This window comes from Notolabrus celidotus, chromosome 3, assembly GCF_009762535.1.
Source record: "Notolabrus celidotus isolate fNotCel1 chromosome 3, fNotCel1.pri, whole genome shotgun sequence".
NCBI lineage: Eukaryota > Metazoa > Chordata > Actinopteri > Labriformes > Labridae > Notolabrus > Notolabrus celidotus.
In genome coordinates, this window is record NC_048274.1 from 4,495,745 (window position 1) to 4,518,028 (window position 22,284).

At 38.7% G+C, this 22,284-nt stretch overlaps 2 protein-coding genes and 1 long non-coding RNA gene across 5 annotated transcripts; 1 reads left to right on the forward strand and 2 right to left on the reverse strand.

Annotated features, from left to right (window-relative positions):
- Window positions 1–284: 284 nt before the first annotated feature.
- LOC117810957 (receptor for retinol uptake stra6-like) lies at window positions 285–11,250 on the reverse strand. Its single transcript, XM_034680972.1, has 17 exons — window positions 10,834–11,250; window positions 8,711–8,777; window positions 7,713–7,798; window positions 7,489–7,628; window positions 6,100–6,266; window positions 5,477–5,584; window positions 4,960–5,027; window positions 4,747–4,826; window positions 4,556–4,617; window positions 4,279–4,441; window positions 4,115–4,190; window positions 3,287–3,420; window positions 2,625–2,742; window positions 2,416–2,517; window positions 1,705–1,868; window positions 1,444–1,581; window positions 285–1,106 (listed from the first exon to the last, which is right to left on the reverse strand). The coding sequence occupies exons 1-17, from the start codon at window positions 10,932–10,934 to the stop codon at window positions 856–858; spliced, it is 2,025 nt and encodes a 674-aa protein (XP_034536863.1). The 5' UTR covers window positions 10,935–11,250; the 3' UTR covers window positions 285–855.
- On the forward strand, window positions 6,837–8,571 carry LOC117810958. Of its 3 annotated transcripts, none has more exons than XR_004630886.1 (3): window positions 6,837–6,963; window positions 7,522–7,841; window positions 7,960–8,571. It is a non-coding gene; the product is annotated as an uncharacterized LOC117810958 (long non-coding RNA). The 3 variants fall into 3 exon arrangements; XR_004630887.1 differs by having other exon boundaries at window positions 7,963–8,571; XR_004630885.1 differs by having other exon boundaries at window positions 7,997–8,571.
- A 3,306-nt stretch (window positions 11,251–14,556) lies between the features above and the next one.
- LOC117810448 (photoreceptor-specific nuclear receptor-like) lies at window positions 14,557–20,535 on the reverse strand. The gene is made up of 8 exons (XM_034680295.1): window positions 20,442–20,535; window positions 19,439–19,589; window positions 18,610–18,713; window positions 18,175–18,462; window positions 16,654–16,832; window positions 15,496–15,736; window positions 15,183–15,288; window positions 14,557–15,070 (listed from the first exon to the last, which is right to left on the reverse strand). The coding sequence occupies exons 1-8, from the start codon at window positions 20,533–20,535 to the stop codon at window positions 14,938–14,940; spliced, it is 1,296 nt and encodes a 431-aa protein (XP_034536186.1). The 3' UTR covers window positions 14,557–14,937.
- Window positions 20,536–22,284: the final 1,749 nt, after the last annotated feature.

A 22,284-nucleotide genomic window follows, 5' to 3' on the forward strand; every position in this document is an offset into this window, starting at 1 on the left:
ATGTTCATCATATAACTGTCTGTGCTCGAGGGATTGAGGTTGATTTAAGGGCCCTGAAGAGACAGAGCTCTGGCAGCCTCTGGTCCACCTTCTGCTTTGTAGGTGATCCACGTTTGCAGGACTTACCAAAGCAATCTGTGGAGATGAGCTCTTCAGACGTATTCGGACGAAAGTGAAGCAAATTTTTTCACACATTTCATTCGAAGACAATACAAAGGCAAGATGTTCAGTGGATTGATGCTAACCAGGCTTGGCAGCTAAAACAGAAAGCCAGCTAGTCGGCCTCAAGCAGCAGCGTTCTGTTTACTGAAGGGCAAATTTTGCAGGTGAACTCATACAGCAGGAAACAGTGTTATGCACAACTAACCCAAGAGGGAATATTTACTCTTCTTTTTGATCCACACAATCATCTCTCTGTAACTTGTAGAAGCACATTTGAAGCTTAGCAATCATTTTATAGCAGAGACAAACATGCTGTTTGTGTTTAGTGGCCTGTGTTAGAGACTCTTTGGACAAACCTCCACCAATATTTTGGTATTCTAGTGTTATAACCAGGACTTTATAAAAATCTAGATCTATTTCAACAAGGGTGACAGTGTACTCCAAACAAGATCACATCTGATGTGTTCAAACACCAAAAAAATTCAGGTTTAACTGCAAGCAAACAAAAGATCATCAAGCATTTTGCATGAATCAAATGTATCTGAATGTTAACTTAAAACATCTTGACTATATTTGCCGCTTAATTGATCTCTCCCACAAGCTAAGTAAAGTAATAAATGTCACAGTGATGCACATGCCGAATAGGATCTTGTTTGGAGTACACTTCCAGCCACACTTTATGAATCATGGCTCTCAATCAGTTTTCTCCTGGGTCTCAGTGGACTGGTCCAGCTCAGCGGCGGGTTTGTCTGCCTCCCTCTTGCTGCTCGTCTTGGCGGTGTGGTTTGGGGTTCCGTTCAGGATGCTCTCAGCGGTCTGAGACGTTTGGAAGTGCTTCCTGAAGCCCAGCAGGGAGGGGTTGTGGACCAGCGTGTACATGAGCTGCCAGCGAGAGCGGATCCTTCTGGAGTTGTTCGCCTTGCTCGGGCCGTTCTCCTGAACTCCTGAAAACATGGAGAGGTGGACTGAGAGGAAGAAAACGAGGCAAAAATACCAGGGATGCAGGGTTCAGAAGAATGAGATAAATGCATGGAGGGATGAGAGGTGGTTATGAGAATTAGATGCTGCTGCTTTCTTTGGTGATATCTGAGTCATACTTTAGCCTCTTTGTTTTCACAGAATGATACCAAGGATTTAAGATTGATGTTTTCAAAGTGTTGACTCGCAATTATTTTTCTATAATCATCATCACAGTCTCAAGAGGGCATGGAATTGTGTACTAGTACTTGTCTGAATCAGATGCCAGCCTGTCTGTGTGATGTTTTGCTGCTGTGTCTCTACCTTCCTCTGCGTCCTTCACTTTCTGTCTGACTCCTCCACCCTCCATCATCAGGTCCAGCAGCAGCCCGCAGAAAGCCTTCATCACCGGATGGGACTGGCTTATCTCCACCCTCAGGGCGTTGGTGTAGTAACTGTAAGCTGCATGGGGTCAAAGATCACAAGGATGACTTAAATCAGACTGAACCAGAGGACCATCTACTCTAAACCTTGATGTAGTTCAATCTAGTCGTATAACTGCCATGACTGTATGAGAACTTGTACCTGGGTCGTAGGCCTCTGAGGTGCGGTGCAGCAGACTGAGGTCAACACGTCCCAGATGTATGATGTTGTACAGAGAAGTGATCACCACCCTCCATATTGCCACAATCAGACCCATCACAGTGTTGATCAGGAAGAGCAGGTATGTCAGGAGGAACAGACTCTCTCTGGAAACAAATCATTAAACATTTCAGGGTTTTGATATTCATGCCTCTGATTATCCCTGTTAGGATGCCAAAGAGTCCTCCTAAATCCTGAAATTAATATGGATAGAAAGAGCTAAGTATCCCTGAAGGTAGCTGCAGTCTTCTTTTTTCAAACAAAACTCTGCCCGTCATTACAGATTCAGATCATCTGATGGTTTCTGCACACTGAGCTGCTCTCTGTCCCTGGACTAGCAGTTTATTATGTGTCCCATTTGGTCTCTGCCTGAGCTTTTACTGCCTGCATGGCCCCGTCTGCCCAGTGCCTCCATGTTCAATGATGTTCTAAATAAAGCCGGCCTTTTGGGTTTTAGACTTTATAAAGACTGCAGCATCAGGGATAAAGGAGGAAAGTGACTTGAGAAGCAGAGTTTGAAAGCCTTTTGATAAAATATATATATAGTCTATATTACTTCTTTAAAAATACTGCAGCCAGAAATGACTAAATCAAAACATCAGAGACTCCTCATTTACTCCAGTCCAATAAAGAGTTAGTATAAACTTCACATACCTGTTGTTCAAGTCTCTTGTTCCAGCTTCCCTCTTGATAAACGCAAACTTAGCGGTCACATGTTGAAGAGCGGAGACCAGCAGCAGAGTGACCCAGGCTGGCCTGAGGCATCACAAACACAGATCATGACAAAGGGAGAGAGGTAGTTGTTTTTGTCTTTTTATATTAAAAAAACACAAGGGAGTATAAAAGACATGTTCTTTACTCACCAAGCTCTTCCCAATATTTCAAAGACGAAGAGATTACGGCCATAAAAAACAGGAACTATCATCAAAAACACCAGGAACAAGAAGCAGATGAAAAACACCACAGTCTGGATGGCCATTCCTGCAAACACAATACAGAAAGAGATTGTTTCAAAAAGCACATATCCAAACGATGAACAGAAATCATCACTGTTTTTTTATTTGAGAATCTGAGGAATGTTTAAATTATATTTATCCTTTCCCATGAAGAGACTAATTTAATCCTTAACATGTGCACTTTCAAAATTAGGTTCCTAATCAATAGTTTAATAAGCAACAGTTTAATGATTAAATACACATTCTATAACATTACTCAAACTCGTGTTGACAAAGTGCACATTTTTTCGGGGACTATTCTGGTGTTTTGGATTAATCAGCTTTTAGATCTCCAGTGTGTTGCAAACTGAGTCATAATAAACTGCAGTGTGTTCGTGGATATATATGAACATATCTATTAAAAGTGTGGCTCATTGATGTGATTTTGTGACAGAATTGAAAGGTTTCAAACATTGTTTTGTTTGATCCTTCTTCTGATCCTTCTTACTTATACAGATTATTGTTGTTCCTCTGTTTAACTGATCAAATAGAAGTTCAAATGAAATATTCTGCTGTGTTTTGTACTTTACCAACACAGATGACTGCAGCCTGGTATCCTGCCAAACCCATCCAACACACAATCCCAGGTCTGGATGGTCGAATAGTCTTCTTGCTGTTATAAATGCTGTAGATTTCTCCTTTGTACAGTCCTTTCAGGTTCGTCCTGTAGAAGAAAATCAAATCAAAAGTACATTAGGTTTGGACAGGGCGGGGAATCTAATCTCCAGCAAAACAAAGAAACAAGGAGGAGCAATTTGGTCCATGCAAGACATTTTATGAGACGGAAGCTCACTTGTCATACTAAAACTGCAAAATACATTGTTTCTGTTGAACCCATACAGTAGCAGAGCAACCAGGGGAATACAAAAGATATCTCATCCAACAATGCCAACACTTTGTAACACCAATTTTGCTCCCTATACAATGAAGTGTCTTTAATTCCTCTTTGTTTGACGCTTGACTAACGTCAAAAAGTCTAATTTGTTTGGTTCAGGCAAAAAATGGAGTCAAAAACATTGTGAGATAGGTGTAAACAATAACACTTATTATATTCTGTTTTCAGGCATGACTCAAAACCCCGGTCTTCTGAGGATACTTGACCTTTTGGTCTTTATACTAAATCACATGACAGTTTCTCATAACATCTACTTTTTGCATTAGTGCAAAACCTGATGTTTCTAAGAGGCTGAACTGTATGTTGTGAATGTGGGGATTACAATGAGTGCTAAGACAGTGAGACACAGCTCCATGGGAAAGTTTGGAGCTTGTTGACTTTTCCCCAATAGGCCAGAAATGATCAGGTATTTCATCCCAATAAATCCCCAGATGCAAAGTGACTTCAGTTTTATTGTTCTCACCTGTGACAGATCATGGACTTCATGAGCATGACGAGACTGACCAAGAGGGACAGAGTCAGTGCACACAGGTAGCACACTAACAAACACATACAGGAAAACAAAGTCAGACATTACTTCACAACAAAATGTTAACACACATCAGCCCCAGAGATTCCTCTGCATACCTTCAAGCAACCAAGTGTAGAAGGTCACGATTCTGACAACCTCCATTCTGTCATCTGACAGGATGATGCCAAACCCAAGCATCAGGAAGGCGATGTTTTCATCGATACCCGCACGCACGATGTGGAGAACAGGGACCACCAAGACGACTAACAACAACGCCGTCTGAAAGGTGAACAAATTAGGTCTTTATGGCTCACTTAGGCACAGAGGAGTAACTATATGTCATCTGGTTTAAGAGGTTAAAGGTCATGATGGTCTGTCTGTGGACAGACTTACTTGATAAATTGCCACAAAGGAAACAAATGCAGATACGGCCAGCTTCAGCGGAAAACGAAACACTGAAAGACAAAACAAGTCATTATCTACCAATTAGCTAGAAGAAGTTCAGACTGAGTGTGACTTCTACCACAACATAATCATTAATCAGGAACAAATAAACAAGAGTGTCCTTGTGTGAGTGCACAAACCTTTGTCTGGTATATAGATATAACTCTTGGGAACCTCCAGAATTCTCTTTAACAGGGTCTGTTTGTCTGCAGTTGAAGAGCTAAAAGAAAGAAATAAACATTTTCAGTTGTTGTGCAGAAACATACACAGTCTATGTGCAGAGCTCACCTTCCTATCATTGCTACCACGCAGGGCAACACTTCTAACCTGCATCAGCACTTCAAAACACCCACCTGGCAGTTGAGGATTTTTTCCTGAGAATCATCTTCACATACACGGTGTAGTAGCTGCTGTCCAGGTCCTATGAAGGAGAAAAGACCCATCATAAAGGATGTTTTGTTGTTCTTCAAAAAAAAACATTCATCTTAACACAAAGTTAAAACAAGTAAAAAGTATGAGAAAAAACAGAGGCAAAATAAAGTTATAAAGATGTGTGTCTGAAAGTATTCATTTATTCTCAGGGGCTGCGTTCTTCTTAATTATCTGCACACAGATTAAACCGGCTGTTACAACAACACCTCTGTTTTAATGTTTGAAAAGGAAAAACAATATCACCTCCATCGTCATAATCAGCTCAACCACCCTGAGTTAAACCCATGTTACTCAGCCGAAGCTGCTTACAGTAATCATGGTTAAACTCTACATTGTTGAAATTCATGTTTCTGTCTTAGTTTGCACCCGAGACAGATCACTTTACACTTTCATATTTATCATGAGCGAGAGTGTTAGGCTGACTTTGGCTTTTCTCACCTCGTCAGTCTTTGGTCCTTTGACGAACAGAATCATAAACTGGACACAGAGATAGGCGAGGCAGCCCATCTGAGGCAGACTGGCCAGCAGAGCGTAGAACTTGTAGATCTGTGAGGAGGAAAGTGGAAAAATAGACTGTTCTAAATACCCCAAGACATCTGTAGTATAGACATTTGACATTGAAATAAAAAGGATAAGAAAATCTCTAAATTTGAATTATGAAACCATAAATTCTTCTGAGGTAAACAATAAATTCGCCCTCCGGATGTTTAGCATCTTCCAAGCTCTTTGTTTTGTTCTCAGACCCTCTTAAATTACTGCTTTGGTCCAGTCTCACAGATCTAATCAGTGTTAGTTGCAGACACCAACACCAACAGGAAGCTGGTTTGTTACCAGTAGAGAAAATGGTGTAGCTGGTAACTAAAAAGCTGTTTATGCTGATGGGTGGAGACCAAAACCGAGCTAAAAGAGGCATGAATATTGGACATTGCAGGCGAAACAAGACCTCAAGAAGACCTTAAGTCACTAATGAATGAATAACTACATGGAAATATGAAGTTCTGACAGTTTTATATTTCATCACAATGGTTTATTATTACTGATATGGAAAGATTTTTTCCAACCTCTGGAGTCTTTGGACAGTCGAACTTCTGCCACACCAGGACCCCGAAATGACCGAAGGACAGCAGCACTCCCACCACGTAACCCACTTTGTGCTGCAGAGTGCCGCAGACCATCAGGGGAAAGTACAGGAGAGGGTAGTAGAAAATGGCCATTATCTTCATGTACTCTGAGGAAAGAAGAGATTCAAGAAAAGACATAATTTTAATAATCAAGGAACCTCCGTATGATTGACCAAACCATGAAAGGGAGCTTCCATCTGACCCTGTTTCAAGGCTAGTTACTCTTTTATGGTATTATGTCATCTTTTCAAACTTGGAGATTGGTTCACATAATAATAATAATAATAATGCATTTTATTTATAGGCGCCTTTCTTGGCACTCAAGGTCACCTTACAACATTAAAAACAAACAGAGTTTAAATAGCAAACAGTAAATAAAACACAATTTAAAAAGTTTTAAGTGAATGGACAGAGGAGTTGTGGTGAGATGGAATAAGCCAGTTTAAACATGAATGAAGTTTACATTGGATTTAATTGAAGTGACATTACAGTGTGATTGTGATGTTAGTAAAAAGTGTATTTCAGTTGTTGTAGCTGTGTATTGTACCCTTGTGTTGTTGTAGTGCGTCCTGTTTTATTTTGAAATGTAATTCTCCTTGTGTGTCATGCACCAGTTACTTCCTTCCCTCCTGTGTTTCCCTCCAGCTTGATTGCCCTCAATCAGTTTCACCTGTGCCTCGTTGTCACACCTGTGTTTTGATTACTCTCAGTGTCTTTGTGCCTTCCTCTCTTTGTGATTTTGATGCGTCATTCCTCCAGGGCTTCCCCTCTCCTGTGGCTTCTTCTTGTTTGGATGTTTTTGAGGTAGGACTTTTGTTACAAATGTAGAATTTTATACCTTCAATTGTATTCCCAACTTGGTCCTTTTTTTCCTATTTTCTACCAAAACCACGAAAATTGATACACAGGTGAAAAAAAGCTGTGCTAAGATCATGGCGATGACAAATAATGCAAGTTTAGCTTTTATCAGCTTCATTTTTAAAATCAGTTTTCCCATCTTAACTTCAAACTATGGTAAATCAAATTCGTTTTTTTCACTCATTTATCATTGTTTTTCTTCATGTGAGTTTTTAGTTATGATTCTCTCTTGGAATACCAGTATTTCTGGAAATACATAAATATAATAACACAATTTTTTTTAAAGTAAAACCATCATACTGTAATTAGTTACAAAGTCATTCTTTGTTGTTCACATGTTTGTCTTTATTCCTGTTGCTCCCTTCAGAACCACTAATGAAACCCATAGAAGCTATAGGCATGACATTTCACCACAGTCAACACATTTGTATTGTGAGCTCACTGAATTACAAATAAACAAAGAATATGCACCTTTACTCTCAGCTGTTGTGTCTTTGATGAAAGGTAGAGGATCCGGGGCGATCACTAACATGGACAGCTTGCTGAACACCAGTCCAAAAACAGCCATGGCCACACCTTTGTGCTGAGTCTGGTCCAGGAAGTTGGCTGGACTGTGAGTTCATACAAGAACATTTAAATTACAAGACAAACCTGTAGTCTACAATAACATCCATCCACAGAAGTCAAAGCTTCACCTGAAGATACTGGAGGACCCTCGGGTGAATCCTTGGCAGAATTTGTTTTTCCTGGCCAGCACTGCCAGGATCAACATGGCCACCAGCTGCAGAGAGAGATGGAAATATGACTATAATAACTTTTTTAATGTGAGTTAAATCTTATGTAGATCATATACCTTGTCCAACAAAAATACACAAAAAACAACTTAAACTGATGTCAAGTAGTGAACTTATTCTGACCCAAATCATGTGGTTTTTTTTTTAGCAGTTTCTGTGCCATGGCCTAACTACTGTTTGTCCAGTTCACACTTTCAGGTATGAGGACGTGTTGGCTGCTTTCAAGAGGAGCCCTCATTTATTTGTGAATACTATTCTGTAAAATTCACCATCTGGTTCTTGTATTGGATCATACAACAGTCATATGTACAAGGCACCTTTTAAAAGGACAGTCTGCAAAGTGCTTTGACAGACACAGCAACAGAAAACACAAAGACAAGCCAAGAAAGAAAACTTCAAAGTCCAGTTAAGAGAAAGTTAAAGCAAGAAGGCACAAGATGCAAAACACAACACACCAGAGCAGACAGTAAAGCTCAAAACTTTTTTACAGATGATACAAATGGAAGACCGGATGGAGGAATGTATGAGAGAAAGAGAACAAGAACATTCTTCAGACTACAGTCTTGTTATTTTTAATCAGCTGCAGTGACCCAGCTGTCGTAGCCCATTACTCATTATAAAGTGGTATTTACTAAGAATTGGGCGAGGGCAAAGTGATGTCAAACCTCATTAAACTGAAAGTCTCCCTGAAGCAGAGTTTACCTTCAGACCCTTAGCTAAGATGAGGAAGAACTTTACATTAAACTGCTTTTTCAAAGTATTTCAACATGTCGATTCCTCTTTAAATACCACCTTCAAAGGTCTTTGTTTGTAAAGTTTAAAGGATGTAGTCTACTGTAAATCATCATCATCACTCAACATAATGTGCCTGGTCCTTCTTAGACCTGACTAATACTTACAGATGCTGATACCATGCATATGTTGAAGAGCTTGTCGTCCACTGTGGGGTCACATGGTAAGATAACTCTGTGACAAAAAGGCAATAATGAAAATTAATAAGATTTATTCTTGGTCCAAAAAGTTGCAAAAACTGCATGCATCTGTGAAAACAAAATTCATACGACCAAAACATAAAACAATGCTATCATAATGCAACCTGTAGGATTTATATATCTGTGTTTAAATTGATGATTTGATCCCGAGTTCAAGATTTGAAGTTGCTCAGAAAAACAACACACCTTAAACACACAAGTTTTATTGATCAAGCTCAAAGTCCTGTTTGGAAATGTGAATAAACAAGTGCAAATACTGAGTCGTCAAATAAATAACCAGCAAAACAAGCACAAAAACCAAGAGTAAGAAAATAATCAGTTTCGTGAAATATTACAAATTTATGACACCAAAGGAATGCTTAAGAAAAATTAAGTAGAGTTTGTGAAAGTTACAATAATCTGTATTTTTGGAGCACTTTTCTGAACTCAGGTTGTGAAATGCTTTACAAGAAAACAATAGAGCACAACAAGGAAACATTAAAATCAATAAAACATGTAAAGTCAGTGAGTCATCAATAATCAGGTCATAGCTTCAAGTGAACTCAGGTTCAGATAAAACACAGGAAAGCTGACACTGAAGGGCAATGTTTAAATGATTAAGTGTGCATCTCTTAGAGCCTGAATTATAAGGCTGACCTCCTGACTTAACAAAACTGGTGACAGAGGATTTAAGAGGCCATTAATGAACTACAAAATCGATCGTAAAATCCACTGGGATTCACTCTGCAGGCTGGCTATAAATCTACTTGCAATGATTTGTTTTCTCTTAAGTAAAAGCAAATAAAAGGGCCTGGCCGCAGAGGTCAGAATTAATTGTTTTTTCAATGAATTGTTTTGGAAGAACACCAAAAAAGAGCATGACAGGTGCAAGAACCAATGTTGCTCTGTCGGTTTGTTGACTTTGGCGCCCCCTATGGACAAATCCATTCCTAAGATCTCTTCTCTGTTCTTGCTCTGTGTATTTGAAAGCAGTGTTTTTTGACCCAAAGCTCATCTTGCTTCTTAACAGTCAACTGTACCACTCAGAGAGAATCTTGAAAAATAAAGGCTGGTTTTGCAGACTTCTGTAAATAATCTTGTCCTACACCAACCACAGTATGTCTTATGAGTTAATACCGCTACATTAAAAGTCATTTTTAGTCTCCTTATCCTGTGTGGCTCATAAAGAGGCACAGATATTGATTTCATTATTTGTTCATAACCAGCAAAAACTCCCAGCAGGCACTTTAAGATAAAAAAAACTGCTTTGGCCACCTTTTTAACGTTGGATCTAAAATATGAGTCTAAGTCCAGGATTATAACCAGGCTGGTTTTGCAGACTGCTGTAAATAGTCTTGTCTTACACCATCCACAGTAAGTTTTACAAGTTAATACCTTTATAGTAACAGTCATTTTTCATGCTGATAGTCTCCTTTTCCTGTGTGGCTCATTACGAGGCAAATATATTAATTACAGTCTGTTTCATAACCAGCAACAACTCCCCACAGGCACTTTAAGATCAAGAAAACTGCTTTAGCCACCTTTTTAAAGTAGGATTTAAAATATGAGTACAAATCCAGGATTTTAACCAGGTTTGAGACTTCTTGGAACTAACAACCAAATTTGGAAAGAAGAACTTAGTCTTGTTTGTGCACCAACTCAAAAATAAAACACATTTCTTGCAGTTTAATTTCAGAAAACAGGTCGACATAGCAGGTTTACAGCAGCCAAGGCATTTGTGAAATGGCAGCAGATTTAATCACCAGTTGGGTCAAAGGTAATGTACAGCTGTGTGTCATCAGCATATTGTTAGATTTCAATCATCACTTAAAGAAAGCATGTAATATGTAAAAGGAAGATGACCTAAGAAAGGTTCACTGAGCAACACCAAAAAAGGAAATTATGATTATGAAGCATATAAGCAAATTAATAATCTGTAACCCAAATAATTCCCATATAGCTCTTGTACATGGGAGTAAATCTGTAAAGCATTGGGAATAGACATTTGATTATTTGACCATGAAAAACCTTCAAAAGACTCTGATACTCACTCTTTAGGTGGTTTTGTTGGCTCTGCATTGTTCGAGTACCAGTCCGAATAGTCATAGTAGGAATATTCAAATGGCTCAAAATCCACCTTGCTTTGATTCATCACAGCTATCCAGTCAAATCAAACCGATGAACCAGAAAGATTAAAGATCCACGCGTCTCCTGATCGTCCTACAGCTGGGTCAGTTCGCTCGGTGATCTGCTGGTTTTTGCTGTAAAGTGTTTGGACAGTTTGGCCCAAACACTCGGGCACATTCCAGTCAAACTAAGAGCTCAAACGCTGCAGATTAACGACGGCTCTGAGGGGAGTTAGAGGAGAGGGAGGTTTAGGTGTTACAGTCAACAGGAGAGGACGTGCTGGAGGAAACAGACCTGGAGGGAAATATTAAATCTTATAAACACAATTTAGAGAGATATCACCTGCATTGGATTATTAGCTCCAATATTGCCAACAAATGCAGTATGTGGAGGATTCAGTGCCACAACTGGGTACCACCATTTTCCTCCACCTATGCAAAGTGTCTTTAAACAGCTGCCAATATAATGTTAAAAGTAAAATGCTAAGTTAAGTAGTTCCATGTTAAAACTCACGGTATTAACAACACTTTGACTTATAAAGGATGTCAGGGGAGGCTGCAATGCTTAGCTGATGATAAGGTTACTTTTTAGTCTAGATTAATTTAGGGCCTGTCTCCACTAACAGTTATTTTTTATGTTGTTACCCCAGTTTCATAGCACTTTTTATCAGTGCTTGCTCTAGCTAGCTTAAAAGAACTGTCCTGCAGTACTTCCGCTTCCTTAACCAATCATCAAGTCTGTTTTAGAATGCTCCATATGCTTCATATCTGCTTTGAATCAATGGAGTTTTACAAAGAGAATGTAAACTGGATTTTATAGAAATCATTTGGCAGCAGCTCTAGACCTGGAGATTGTACTGGCCGTACGCGATTTGGATTGGTGCTGCGGTATTCAAAGAGTTTAACTACTTTCAACTGAGCGCAGCAACAAAAAACAGCTGACACCAAGGGACTTTTGGCACTCCAACTCCTTAGAGTTGAAATGCCGATCTGCACTGGTTTTGTGTAGAAAACAGAATGCCATGAGTGGAAACAGGCCCTTAGTGCACCAAGCCTGACCCTGCAAATTTGATGAACTTGTGGCAGACTTTGCTTGAGTATGTTTTTACATTCCACTTTATAATTTTACTACTTCACATTGCAGAGGAATATTGCACTTTCTAAAATGTGAATCCAGCACAATTTTTACTCATGTATTTGGTCAAATCACCATTAGACTCAAGATGGCAACTAACCGTCTTTGGGTTCAAGAAAATGGAACAATTTTGCGATGATACGACGATAAAACCAAAAGTCTACACCAACAAATAACAGACCAAAACAAAATTAAGAGGATCATTGTTGTTGATTGAAGCCAGTGGAATCAAGTTCTTTTGGTTTTTCCATTTATGCATTTCTTATGCAATCAGCACGTACAAGAGTTTCAACACTAGCTCATGAGGTGAGACAACACCCCTCCCAAACACATCATAAAAAAAGTCCCTGATCATTAGCTTTAAATAGTTTGTGATATAACGTATGTTGTTTTTTGCTGTCTCACTTTTGGTGTTTTCATGTTGAACTGAAAGCTCTCTGTGTCAGATTAAATATAATTTTTCTCTGCAACGTGCCGTTAACCTGTCCCCCTCCCTCTGCCTGTTACTTAACAGACTAATCTCATAATAAGATGAAAACCTCTGGTTTGAACAGGAGAAACCTTTGTGTGAAAAGAGATTGGGAAAGGGCGAAGTGAGAATGTTGATCGTTTTACACGTGAGGTAAAGCTTTAGTTTAGGACCACGTTAAACTTGTGTTTTATTTGTGTCATAATAAATGAAGAAGGAAGAATAGTGAGAGAGGTCAGAGCTGGAGCAGATTTACTGATCAGAAGACAAAAACATTCTCCAGATGTTCAGTTTTCAGCACAAAGATGCACTCTGATATTATCTGCTTCCCTCTTTGTGCACCATATACAATAGTTTAGTGTACATTTTTAACCACTGGCCATATTTTCTGCAGCACACTTTGCTGTGAGAGTTCAAAGTTTCTTAATCTGATGTGTGAGCTCACTCATATGACAGAGGCCGCAGAGGGCCAGCTGATCTGATCCCTGGATTTTCTGACGTCCGAGGGGCTTGAACAGGAACCACAACTGCTGCTATTTCAACGTGTGGTGGGTGCTATTCTTACCTCATGAAACAGCTGAATCAAAGCAGAATAATAAATTACTCTCTTAAAAACAGAGCTGTGGCTGCAGTTCTTTTCTTGCTCAGAGTCTGAAAGTAAATAAGCGTTTGTTGTGTGTACCTCCTGCGTCCAGTTCAGCTCTTCAAAAGTTATGTCATGTGTTTGAATGTGCAGTAATACTGAGTGACGTCTCTTATCAAAGTGACATTTAGGTGAGGTAAACAGCTGCCCATTTCAACCACAATCACCAGCTTTCACATCTGATTTCAAAGAGTAGAGCACTTTATTTGGATAAATATTCTCACATACAAGCTACTAAAGATAAATGGCACACAGTGTAAGCGTCTTGATAGTTGGTGTCATTTGGTTTATAGTTGATTCCATATTATAACCAAAAGAATTGATGCCAATGAGCGGTTCATGGTGTAGAGGGATATCACTCAGACCCAAAGGATGAACATACTACTTGCCTCTTTTTCTGCAGCATGATATTTTAGCCATTCCATCAGCATTTCAATCAGCACCCAACATTTAGAACACAAATTCACAGTCACCAGTCGACCTGACTAAATTATTATCATTATTAGGAGTAGTATTTTTTTATTTATGACATCTAAACTGTTAGTTTGTGCATCATATCAAAAATCATCCATATTTTGACCCATAACTTTCTTATTTCAGTCCATCTCTTTGCTGGATGATCACAGAGCCTCTCTGTGCACGTTTATCATCTAAACAAAGGGCTCCTCTTCTGAAGGAAGACGAGCTCTTAACAGGCCCTTAACTCAATCTTTCCATCCATATTACAAGCTGAATATTAACAGATGAATAAATTGGCATTTTTTTAAAAAGTAGCATATTGTTTCTGAGTTTGTTTGAATAAGAGAAAGCCTAACTAATTTACATTTTATAGATTAAAATTTGCAAAGTTTTTGACTGTGAGTTTGTGTGTGTGGAGGATATTGTGTGCCTTTCCTCAGACAGTAGAGGGCGCTGTTTGATTGATTCTTTGTGCTACAGAGGGTTCAGACCTCAGTAAATGTTTTGTATTTTTATTTATATTTTATTCATATTTGTCATTTAATTTAAATCCAAACACCTGGTTCATTTTTCACCTTTTTCTTATTTTAATTTTGCACAAACATCTGGTCTCAGTTTTTCCTAGGATGGGTTTTTATTCATTTAAATTTTATATTTTATTTAATTTATTTATGTATTTATTTAATATAATTGTATTTTATGTGTGTGCATTTATGTATCAGTATCCAAAGTTGTATTTGTGTGCGGCTGCTTAGCCATTGTACCTACTTGCTACTGAAAAAGTGATTACAACGTACACTTTTTGTCATTTTTCTTAAGAAGATTTGATTAAAAAAAAAAAACATTGCACAAACATCTGTTTCCTGTTGTGAGGTAAACATTTGAGCACTGCATGAGCTCTTCTGAAGTGTGACATTAGTGGAGAAAAAGGAATCAACAATCTTTATATGATATTTTTTACTTTATCAAGGCATGAAAACATGAAAATAACAGTCACATTAATGACAGCAGGGACTCACAGTCCATCTATCTGCAACAAATGAAAATCTGAATTGTGTTCAAAGAAAAAACACCAAAACAATGATACACTAGAGACTGAGATGTGCTTGTGAGTCACTTCAGACACAAATCAAAGTCTAAATATGACACAAACAGACGGCAAGCATGATGATGAGAACTGAGTTGCATTTTCATTCACAAACAAACATTAAAGTGGCTTTAAAAAATAACAGAATCTCTGATATGTAAACAGAAATAAGAAGCAAATATCCATCGAACGTCCTCCCATTAAACCTGGAGGTAAATGATGACTGCATGGGTTCTTTAATTCTTGAACATGTCGCACAGCAGCTTCTCCATGGGCGTGTTACCGATGGTCCGGTGGAAAAACAGAAGCTCTATCCGCTCTGAATTCACAAAACGCAGAGAGGGGAGAAGAAGGAGCAGCTTTCCAAACCTGTAAACACACAAGAGAAACTAAATGAAGCAAACTTCAGGAGACATCTTTAAAATCAATCATACAGAAAGAGTGTGATGAGTTCAAGATTAAAGCGAGAGGTTGATGTTACCTGGCTGGTTGATTAGGGTAGTGTGAGCGGATGTGTTGTCCCAGCATCATCTGAGACTGGTCCTGCAAGTTCTCCACCTGTTCTGGATCCTTCAACCCCCGAGTCTCTGTGGAGAAGAGGAAGCATTGATGTTAGTCACACAAGTTCAGACAGAAGTTAAACTGACACTACATGTGTCTAAAATTAAATACCCAGCAGTAAATCCACCTAGAATACTTATTTACAATACAGTGATTTTCTTGGTTTATGTATCTAAAGTCAGTCATTTTAGCCTTTAGAAAATAGTAATTTCCACTAAATAATGGGTCCTGACCTGGCTTGAAGAGCACAATGGCCTTGAGGCAGGCAAACTCAGTGGGGTCGACTGCGAGGGCCTTGAAGCGGCTGAAGACCTCCTGCAGGAGGCGCAGGTCCAGGCTGGTGTAGCTGGTTTTGCCCTGCACACCGGGGCAGAGGTCGGGCAGAGAGAGCAGCGGACAGCTGTCCAGAGGAAGAGACCACTGAACAGCACAGAGCAGGAAGAGCTCGCTCCACGCCTCCTCCAGTAGAATCACCTGAACATGGACAAAAGAGGCGTGAGATAAAAACTTCACGTTAATATTCACAAAGCATCAAAAGGAGTCCAAAATGAGAGGTGATTATATGATATTACATCAGTAGGAATATACATTTTTGCTTAATATAAATGATAATATTTCAATCTTTTGAATAAGTAACTCAGGGGTTTTTACTCCCTTTATTTTGGCTGCATTCTCTGCATAATTTGACTGCTTCATTTTAACTTGGTGTTACTTGTGCTTGTTGTTTTTATTTATTTTATTGTGTTATTTTATTTATTGTGTTTTAATCTCTCTGTAAAGTGTCCTTGAGTGCTGAGAAAGGTGCTTTTAAATAAAATATATTATTAGTATTATTATTGTTATTATTATGTGTCTTATACAGTTATTATTATTATTATTATTATTATTATTATTATTTTATTATTATTATTATTATTATTATTATTTAATATATACAACAAAACGGAGACATATTTTTTATTTGTATTGTCCTTAAAACGACTAGGAATTTTATTATTTAAAAATACCTATAAATATTTTAAATTAAGGTCTTTTTTTTAAACTGAAACTTTATGGACAAACTTTGAAAATGAGAACAAAAAAGTTATAAATATTTTTTTTTAAGTTACAGGATTGGATAAAAGTTATTTGAATTAAAAAACAAACTAAAGGTGAAATTCAGCAACAATTCAACTTAGATACACATTTTTTTCAACTAAACACTTTAACTAAATGTGAGCGACATGATTAATTCTGTGTACAAACTTTTATTCCTACAGATTTCTTTAACATGAATATAATAGCATTTTATCATCATACCAGCATGTAAGGTGTCTTTTTAAACCCAAGTTTTATAACTAAACTACTTTGAAACCAAAAACGACACATATAGTTTCACGGCTGAGTCTTACCTGGTCTCTGAAGGGCAGGTTGGAAAACACGGGCAGGTTTTTGGCCCACTTCACCGACATGAAGAGCAGCCTGGCCGAGGTCTCGTACACGTTCTCGGAGCTGGACGGGTACAGGGCCATGTGGTACTCCGAGGACTCGCGCTCAGGCTCGTTACTCGTGACGTCAATGTTCTCATCAACTGAAACAGAAGAGAGGAGGATGAGCAGGTGAGACGAGGCGACACAGGTAAGTCAGGAAATGTTAAGTTGAGGTTTTTTTTTTGTTAAATTTAATAACTTGGATTTAGGAGGAAATTTCTTTCTTTTTTTTGTATTTAAATAAATAACTAAACAAACGAGTTCCATTGTTCATTTGACAATCAATTAAATACAACCAGGTGAACTCTTAAAATTTGAGCTGTTCAAGCCTGAATTAAATCGACTTATATCATATATTAATAATTGCAGACTTTGTGACATCAGTAAATATTGTCCCACTATCCACAGACTCAAAATAATATTGGGTCCTGATGAAACTTGTGTTAAACTGTTAGCTAACATAGCACATACTTGGTCTGTTAGCAAGCCATCCTAGCATATTATTGGCTCCAAGACTGTTTTATGCTATAACATGGTGTAATATACTATTTATAAAATTTTTTATCACATTTGAATGAGTTACAGAAACACTGAACACATTAAAATCTACTCTTTAACACACTAAATATAATGTAAAATACATTTAAATGGAGGATATCTGAGAGACAGTAATACAATAGTAGTATTATACTATGTTTTTATAGGGATGATGATCTATGTTACTTTCTATATTTCCCTTGTGTTTCAGTCTTGTGTCCTCCCTGTGTTTTCCTATTTGTTATAAGTTGACCTCATGTCTCGCTTGTGGTTTTTCATGTCTTGTGTTGTCTTCCCTGTGTGTGAAGAGTTTCCTGTTTTATTTTGGGAGTTTTTGCTCCCTGTGTTTGTGGTTTAGTTTTACTTCCTGTGTTTTCCCTCCCTTTTGATTGTCCTCACCTGTGTCTCGTTTCTCGTTACCCAGAGTGTAACTCAGTGTGATTCCTGTGTTCCCGTGTTTTGTTTGAAGTACGTTTTTTTTTTACTTTTGTTTATTAAAACTTTAATCTGCACTTGGGTCTTTTTGGTTTTCTGACACTGTGACAGATATATCTCTGGCCGACAGGTAATCCGCCTGATACTGATACTGGGACTGTTGTGTTATTATTATTTACTCCAATTAAACAAGTGATAACGTTGCTTTCATTTACTGATTAACAAGCCTTTCCATATGGAAACGGGATTATGCTTTTTGCCTAACATGCAATAAAGAAAAACTAGCATAAGGCACAAGCGAGTATCTCAGAAATGTGATCAACCTGACCTCTCTGCCTTTAACAGTGACATAAACTCACAGAGAAAACATGCTCCTGAAATGCTATTCTCCTGTTGTTTTAGATTAGATCACCCCTTATATTTAATTCCGTCTAAGTGTTAATTTCCAACCAATCTCTAAACCCTCCTCACCGTCTTCAGGCTCCAGCTTGGCGCAGGTCTCAGCCGTCATGAGGCTGGCCATGAAGCGGTGGTTGTTCTGGGGGCTGATGCTGCGATGGGGGGCCACAGAGGAGGTGATGGATATGGAAGAGCTGATGTGGGGCCACGTGATGACAGAGCTGCTGGACGAGGAGGAGGAAGACGAGGATGATGAGGTAGGCTCTCGTGTGGTTGCAAGGTGCTCCTTCTCGGGGTCCACGTCAATGGAGTCCAGACGGACCTGAGCTGTGCTGCGGGGCTGACGCTCGTTCTGCACGGCTGCAGGGAGGAAGAGTAAACAAGGTCAGACATCATCTAATATTTTGATTTTGACCTCACAAGGTTTCAAATTTCTGACATGACAGGGTTTCCGTGCAAGTTATAATGCCAAGAATAAATCTGAGACTCTCATTTCTGCACACTCACCGTCTTTATTCATGCCGGCCTGTAGACACTTCTTCAGCCGACACGCCTGACACTGGTTACGGTGAGCTTTGTCCACAGGACACATTCCTGTACCTGCCTGACACCTGCTTACAAGCAGAAAGACAAGACTTTATTAGGAGCGCTACAACAAATCGTGTACATACTTCAGATAAAGTTAACAAGAAACACAAATCTTAAGAGAAATGTATCTGAATGATAAAGAGAACAGCAAAATCTCAAATCTTACTGACAGTATTCGTCTGTCTTCTAATCAAAATATCTAATCACACGTAACATGAGCCACATTGACCGGACAAGTCCAGATATGAATCTTATTTCCAGATATTACAACCAAAAATTAAGGACTTAATATACTTGTCAGGGTAATGTGACTGACTATAATCAGATATTTTGACTCAAAACTAGACGAACACACTGGGTAAGATTTGAATTTTGCAGCAGGGATTGAGTTATACTTTCTTTATACCTAACACTGACTTAAAAACAGCAAAAACTTCATCAAGGTAAGTCAGATTTTGTGGTGCTTAAAGATGTTTGTTCACTTTTATATGCTTACCTTTTGGCATTATTAATAATTTCAGTCAGTGGACATATTCAGATACATATTTTATTTTGTTTCCACACATTTGTACTGTTTGTCCAAAATATATACCAATGTAGGCTTTTTGTTTTCCAGAATGAATTTGAATTCAACCATCCCGTTCACTGATTATCTCTACCAGGACAGTGGTATTTCTATTTTGGCATCTATAGTCATAACATGAAAAACTTAAACTCTAAAGTTGTTTGTTTAGAAGCGTCCTGTTACCTGTAAATGAGCCTCCTCCTCACGCTGCGTTTGAAGAAGCCACTGCAGCCGTTGCAGGCGTAGATGCCGTAGTGTTTCCCACTGCTGGTGTCTCCGCATACTTTGCAGACCAGAGCCGGACTCAGAGCTTTCCCAGGGACTGGACTCTTGGCTGTGAGTCATAACAGGGTGACACAGGGCGGGTCGGTTAGTGCCTTTCATGTTAGCCTTATTGTTTCATACGTGTGCCTGCCATCTGTACTGTCAGCTCGGCCTGAACAGGGCCCCACAGTCTGACTCAAAAACACCAGGCAGTGTTAGAACAGTTTAAAATGATGAAGCAGATATGTATGAAGTTTGAAAGCTGGATAGCAGGAGGGAGAATTACAGTTTAAATAATTAATACGAGGAATATATATTTATATATTTGTGTTTAAACGATGCAACTAGTTGAAATTGGAGCAGTAAACTCTATTTTTTGTGTTAAAAAAATGTATTTATATGCACATTAGAATAAAATACAATGCCTTTATAGTCATTGCAAACTGTGCAGCATAATTTACTGTGCATCTCCTGTAGGAATTCAACTTTTACCATACAACATGATAATAAAAGACGGATAAAAGACGGACAAGAAGTAGTAAAAGCAAGAAAGATGGCTTAAAGATAATTTTTTTTTAAATAAAGTAGTTAGAATCAAGAAAAAAAATATAATAAAACAAGAAAAAACAGCTAAAACCAAGAAAATTAGTTATAAAACAAGAACAAGTTGTAAAACAATAATTTATTCCTTCAGATTTGTTTCATGCCTGTGTGAAAATGAAGAAACTTGCATGATATTGAACAGATGATTTCCAAATTACATAATCAAACAGAAAAAAGGTAAAAACTTGAGCATCCAAAACTAAAAAAAATAGTTAAAGAATCAAGTTTTTAAATATCGAAAAGTTTTGTTGTTTTATAATTTCCTCCTGTGGTTTTTGGGGCTTCATGAGCACCTGTTGCGCCGGTGTGAAACTCTTACCTCCTCTGCTGTCATCTGTGCCGCCGCTCACCAAGGACTCAGCGGGGGAAGAGGACAACATCATGGGGATCTTGGACAGGTGATCCTCCATCATCTTTGTAATGAAAAGTGTCTCTTAGACGGATGATGAACAAACTTTAAATCCTCCTCTCTTGAGTGTGTGAGGTAAATCGTTCAGGTAAATCACACAAAAAGTTCTTCTATTGGGAGAAAATGTCTCTGTGAGGCCTCGTGGTCTCTGGTATAGGCAGATGGTGGGTCCCCTTTCAGAGCCTCTAGTATGTGGAGCTGCAGATGGGTCCAGGTCCTGCCATCAGCTCGGGCTTACACTTGTTGCTCGTCAACAGGTTGTGTCCTCCCTCCCTTTGGTCGTCGGGGTCGGTCAGTGTCTGTGGGTGCTCCTCCTCGGTGGCAGCTCCTCAAAAGGGAGCCCGGGGGGTGAAGAGAGGGGGGAGAGGATTAGCCCCACGCGCTGTGTAAGCAGCATGCTTATTTGTCATCCTCTTAATCTTTACTGTTCATCTACTGGATCAATCAGTCACATTGCCGGACCATTGGTGCCGCTCAGACCCAGATCGTCTTTGTGTCTGCAAACAAAAACAGAAAAACAAACATGAACAGTGACGAAGGCGACTCCTAAAACTCCTGCTGTAACGTTAGACCAGTTCCCCACCAGCTCCTCTCCTCCTGTCTCCTCTGTCATCCATCACTCAACACTCCTCTTCTCTATCTGCATTTAAACAGATGATTACATGAGGCGCACATTATTATATTTACCAGCCTCTCTCAATTTGTATTTCCCCTCCAAATTCCAGCTCCATTTCCCCCTCGCTGTATATTTGATCTGTGTGATTGCCTCCCGTTCATAATGACCCCCTGTGTTTGCAGAGGAGCTGCACATTAACTCCCATTTAGCCCGTTTTTTGACGAACTAGAGATCATCCGCTTCCCTTTGGCTGACGGGAGAAAAAGGTCACAGAGAGAATAATAGAGTTTTGAATGGATGATGTTTTAGTCAGCTGTAATTTAGCTCTCTCATGTATTATTAAAGAGCTCAAAATCATCCAGCACTTGGCATTTACATAGGCAGGAGTTTGTAGACTCGAGGACCAACAGACGGTATATTTAGGTAAAATTGAGTTGCTGTAGAGGCAAAAATAAAAGCCACTGTGCTTAATTGCTGTGACTAATACAAAAGGGGCTTAGGAATAAGCCTTAAAAGTAGTCTTTTCTAGCACAATTGGGACATTCATAGAAAGATAAGTCAAAAATGTTTCTACATATCTGTTTATTCCCATCATTTGTGTCTTGACACAGTTGAGCGGTCTGAGAGGGATGTAGGCCATTGTGTTCCTGACATCTGTGCTGCCTCTTTGTTGTCGTTCTGTGTTTTTAAAGCCCATCTATTAATGCACTCATGGCTCTGGCCTAACATTGGTCATATAAACACTAATCAGCTGTAACAACATCATCTGACATACTGTGTTCTGATAGAGTTGCACCTATCACACACTGAAACAAGTACAAACACATTAATGAATCAGATTCATACAAATAGAATCTGTGGAATGGAGATGAACACACATCAAGACGGCAAAAAACAAGTACCTGAAAAAGTTTAAATTAGAAATGAAGTTAAACAAACAAAACATGATTCATTTGATGATGTTTTTTGCAGTGCACACAGTTAATGAGGCGGCCATTTTTCTTATTACAGTATTAAGACAAAACTTGAACTTGCTATCTCATGACAGAAACTCTTGATCTCATAAATCAACTTATGTTCTCATAGTTTGGACTTTTTTAAAATCTAATTTTAAACTGTTTGCCTCAGTTTCCACTT

Bases quoted from the DNA above. Each gene is read 5' to 3' on its own strand.
- LOC117810448 (XM_034680295.1), bottom strand. From the start codon at position 20,535: ATGATGGAGGATCACCTGTCCAAGATCCCCATGATGTTGTCCTCTTCC. The intron at 18,463-18,609 runs GTGAGTGTGCAG...TCCTCCCTGCAG, and splicing joins GGCCGGCATGAATAAAGACG to CCGTGCAGAACGAGCGTCAG. The intron at 15,071-15,182 runs GTAACATCAACC...GTGTGTTTACAG, and splicing joins TACCCTAATCAACCAGCCAG to GTTTGGAAAGCTGCTCCTTC.
- LOC117810957 (XM_034680972.1), bottom strand. From the start codon at position 10,934: ATGAATCAAAGCAAGGTGGATTTTGAGCCATTTGAATATTCCTACTAT. The intron at 5,028-5,476 runs GTGAGAAAAGCC...TCTCCTTCATAG, and splicing joins AAGGACCAAAGACTGACGAG to GACCTGGACAGCAGCTACTA. The intron at 2,743-3,286 runs GTAAAGTACAAA...TTGTGTTTGCAG, and splicing joins GGCTGCAGTCATCTGTGTTG to GAATGGCCATCCAGACTGTG.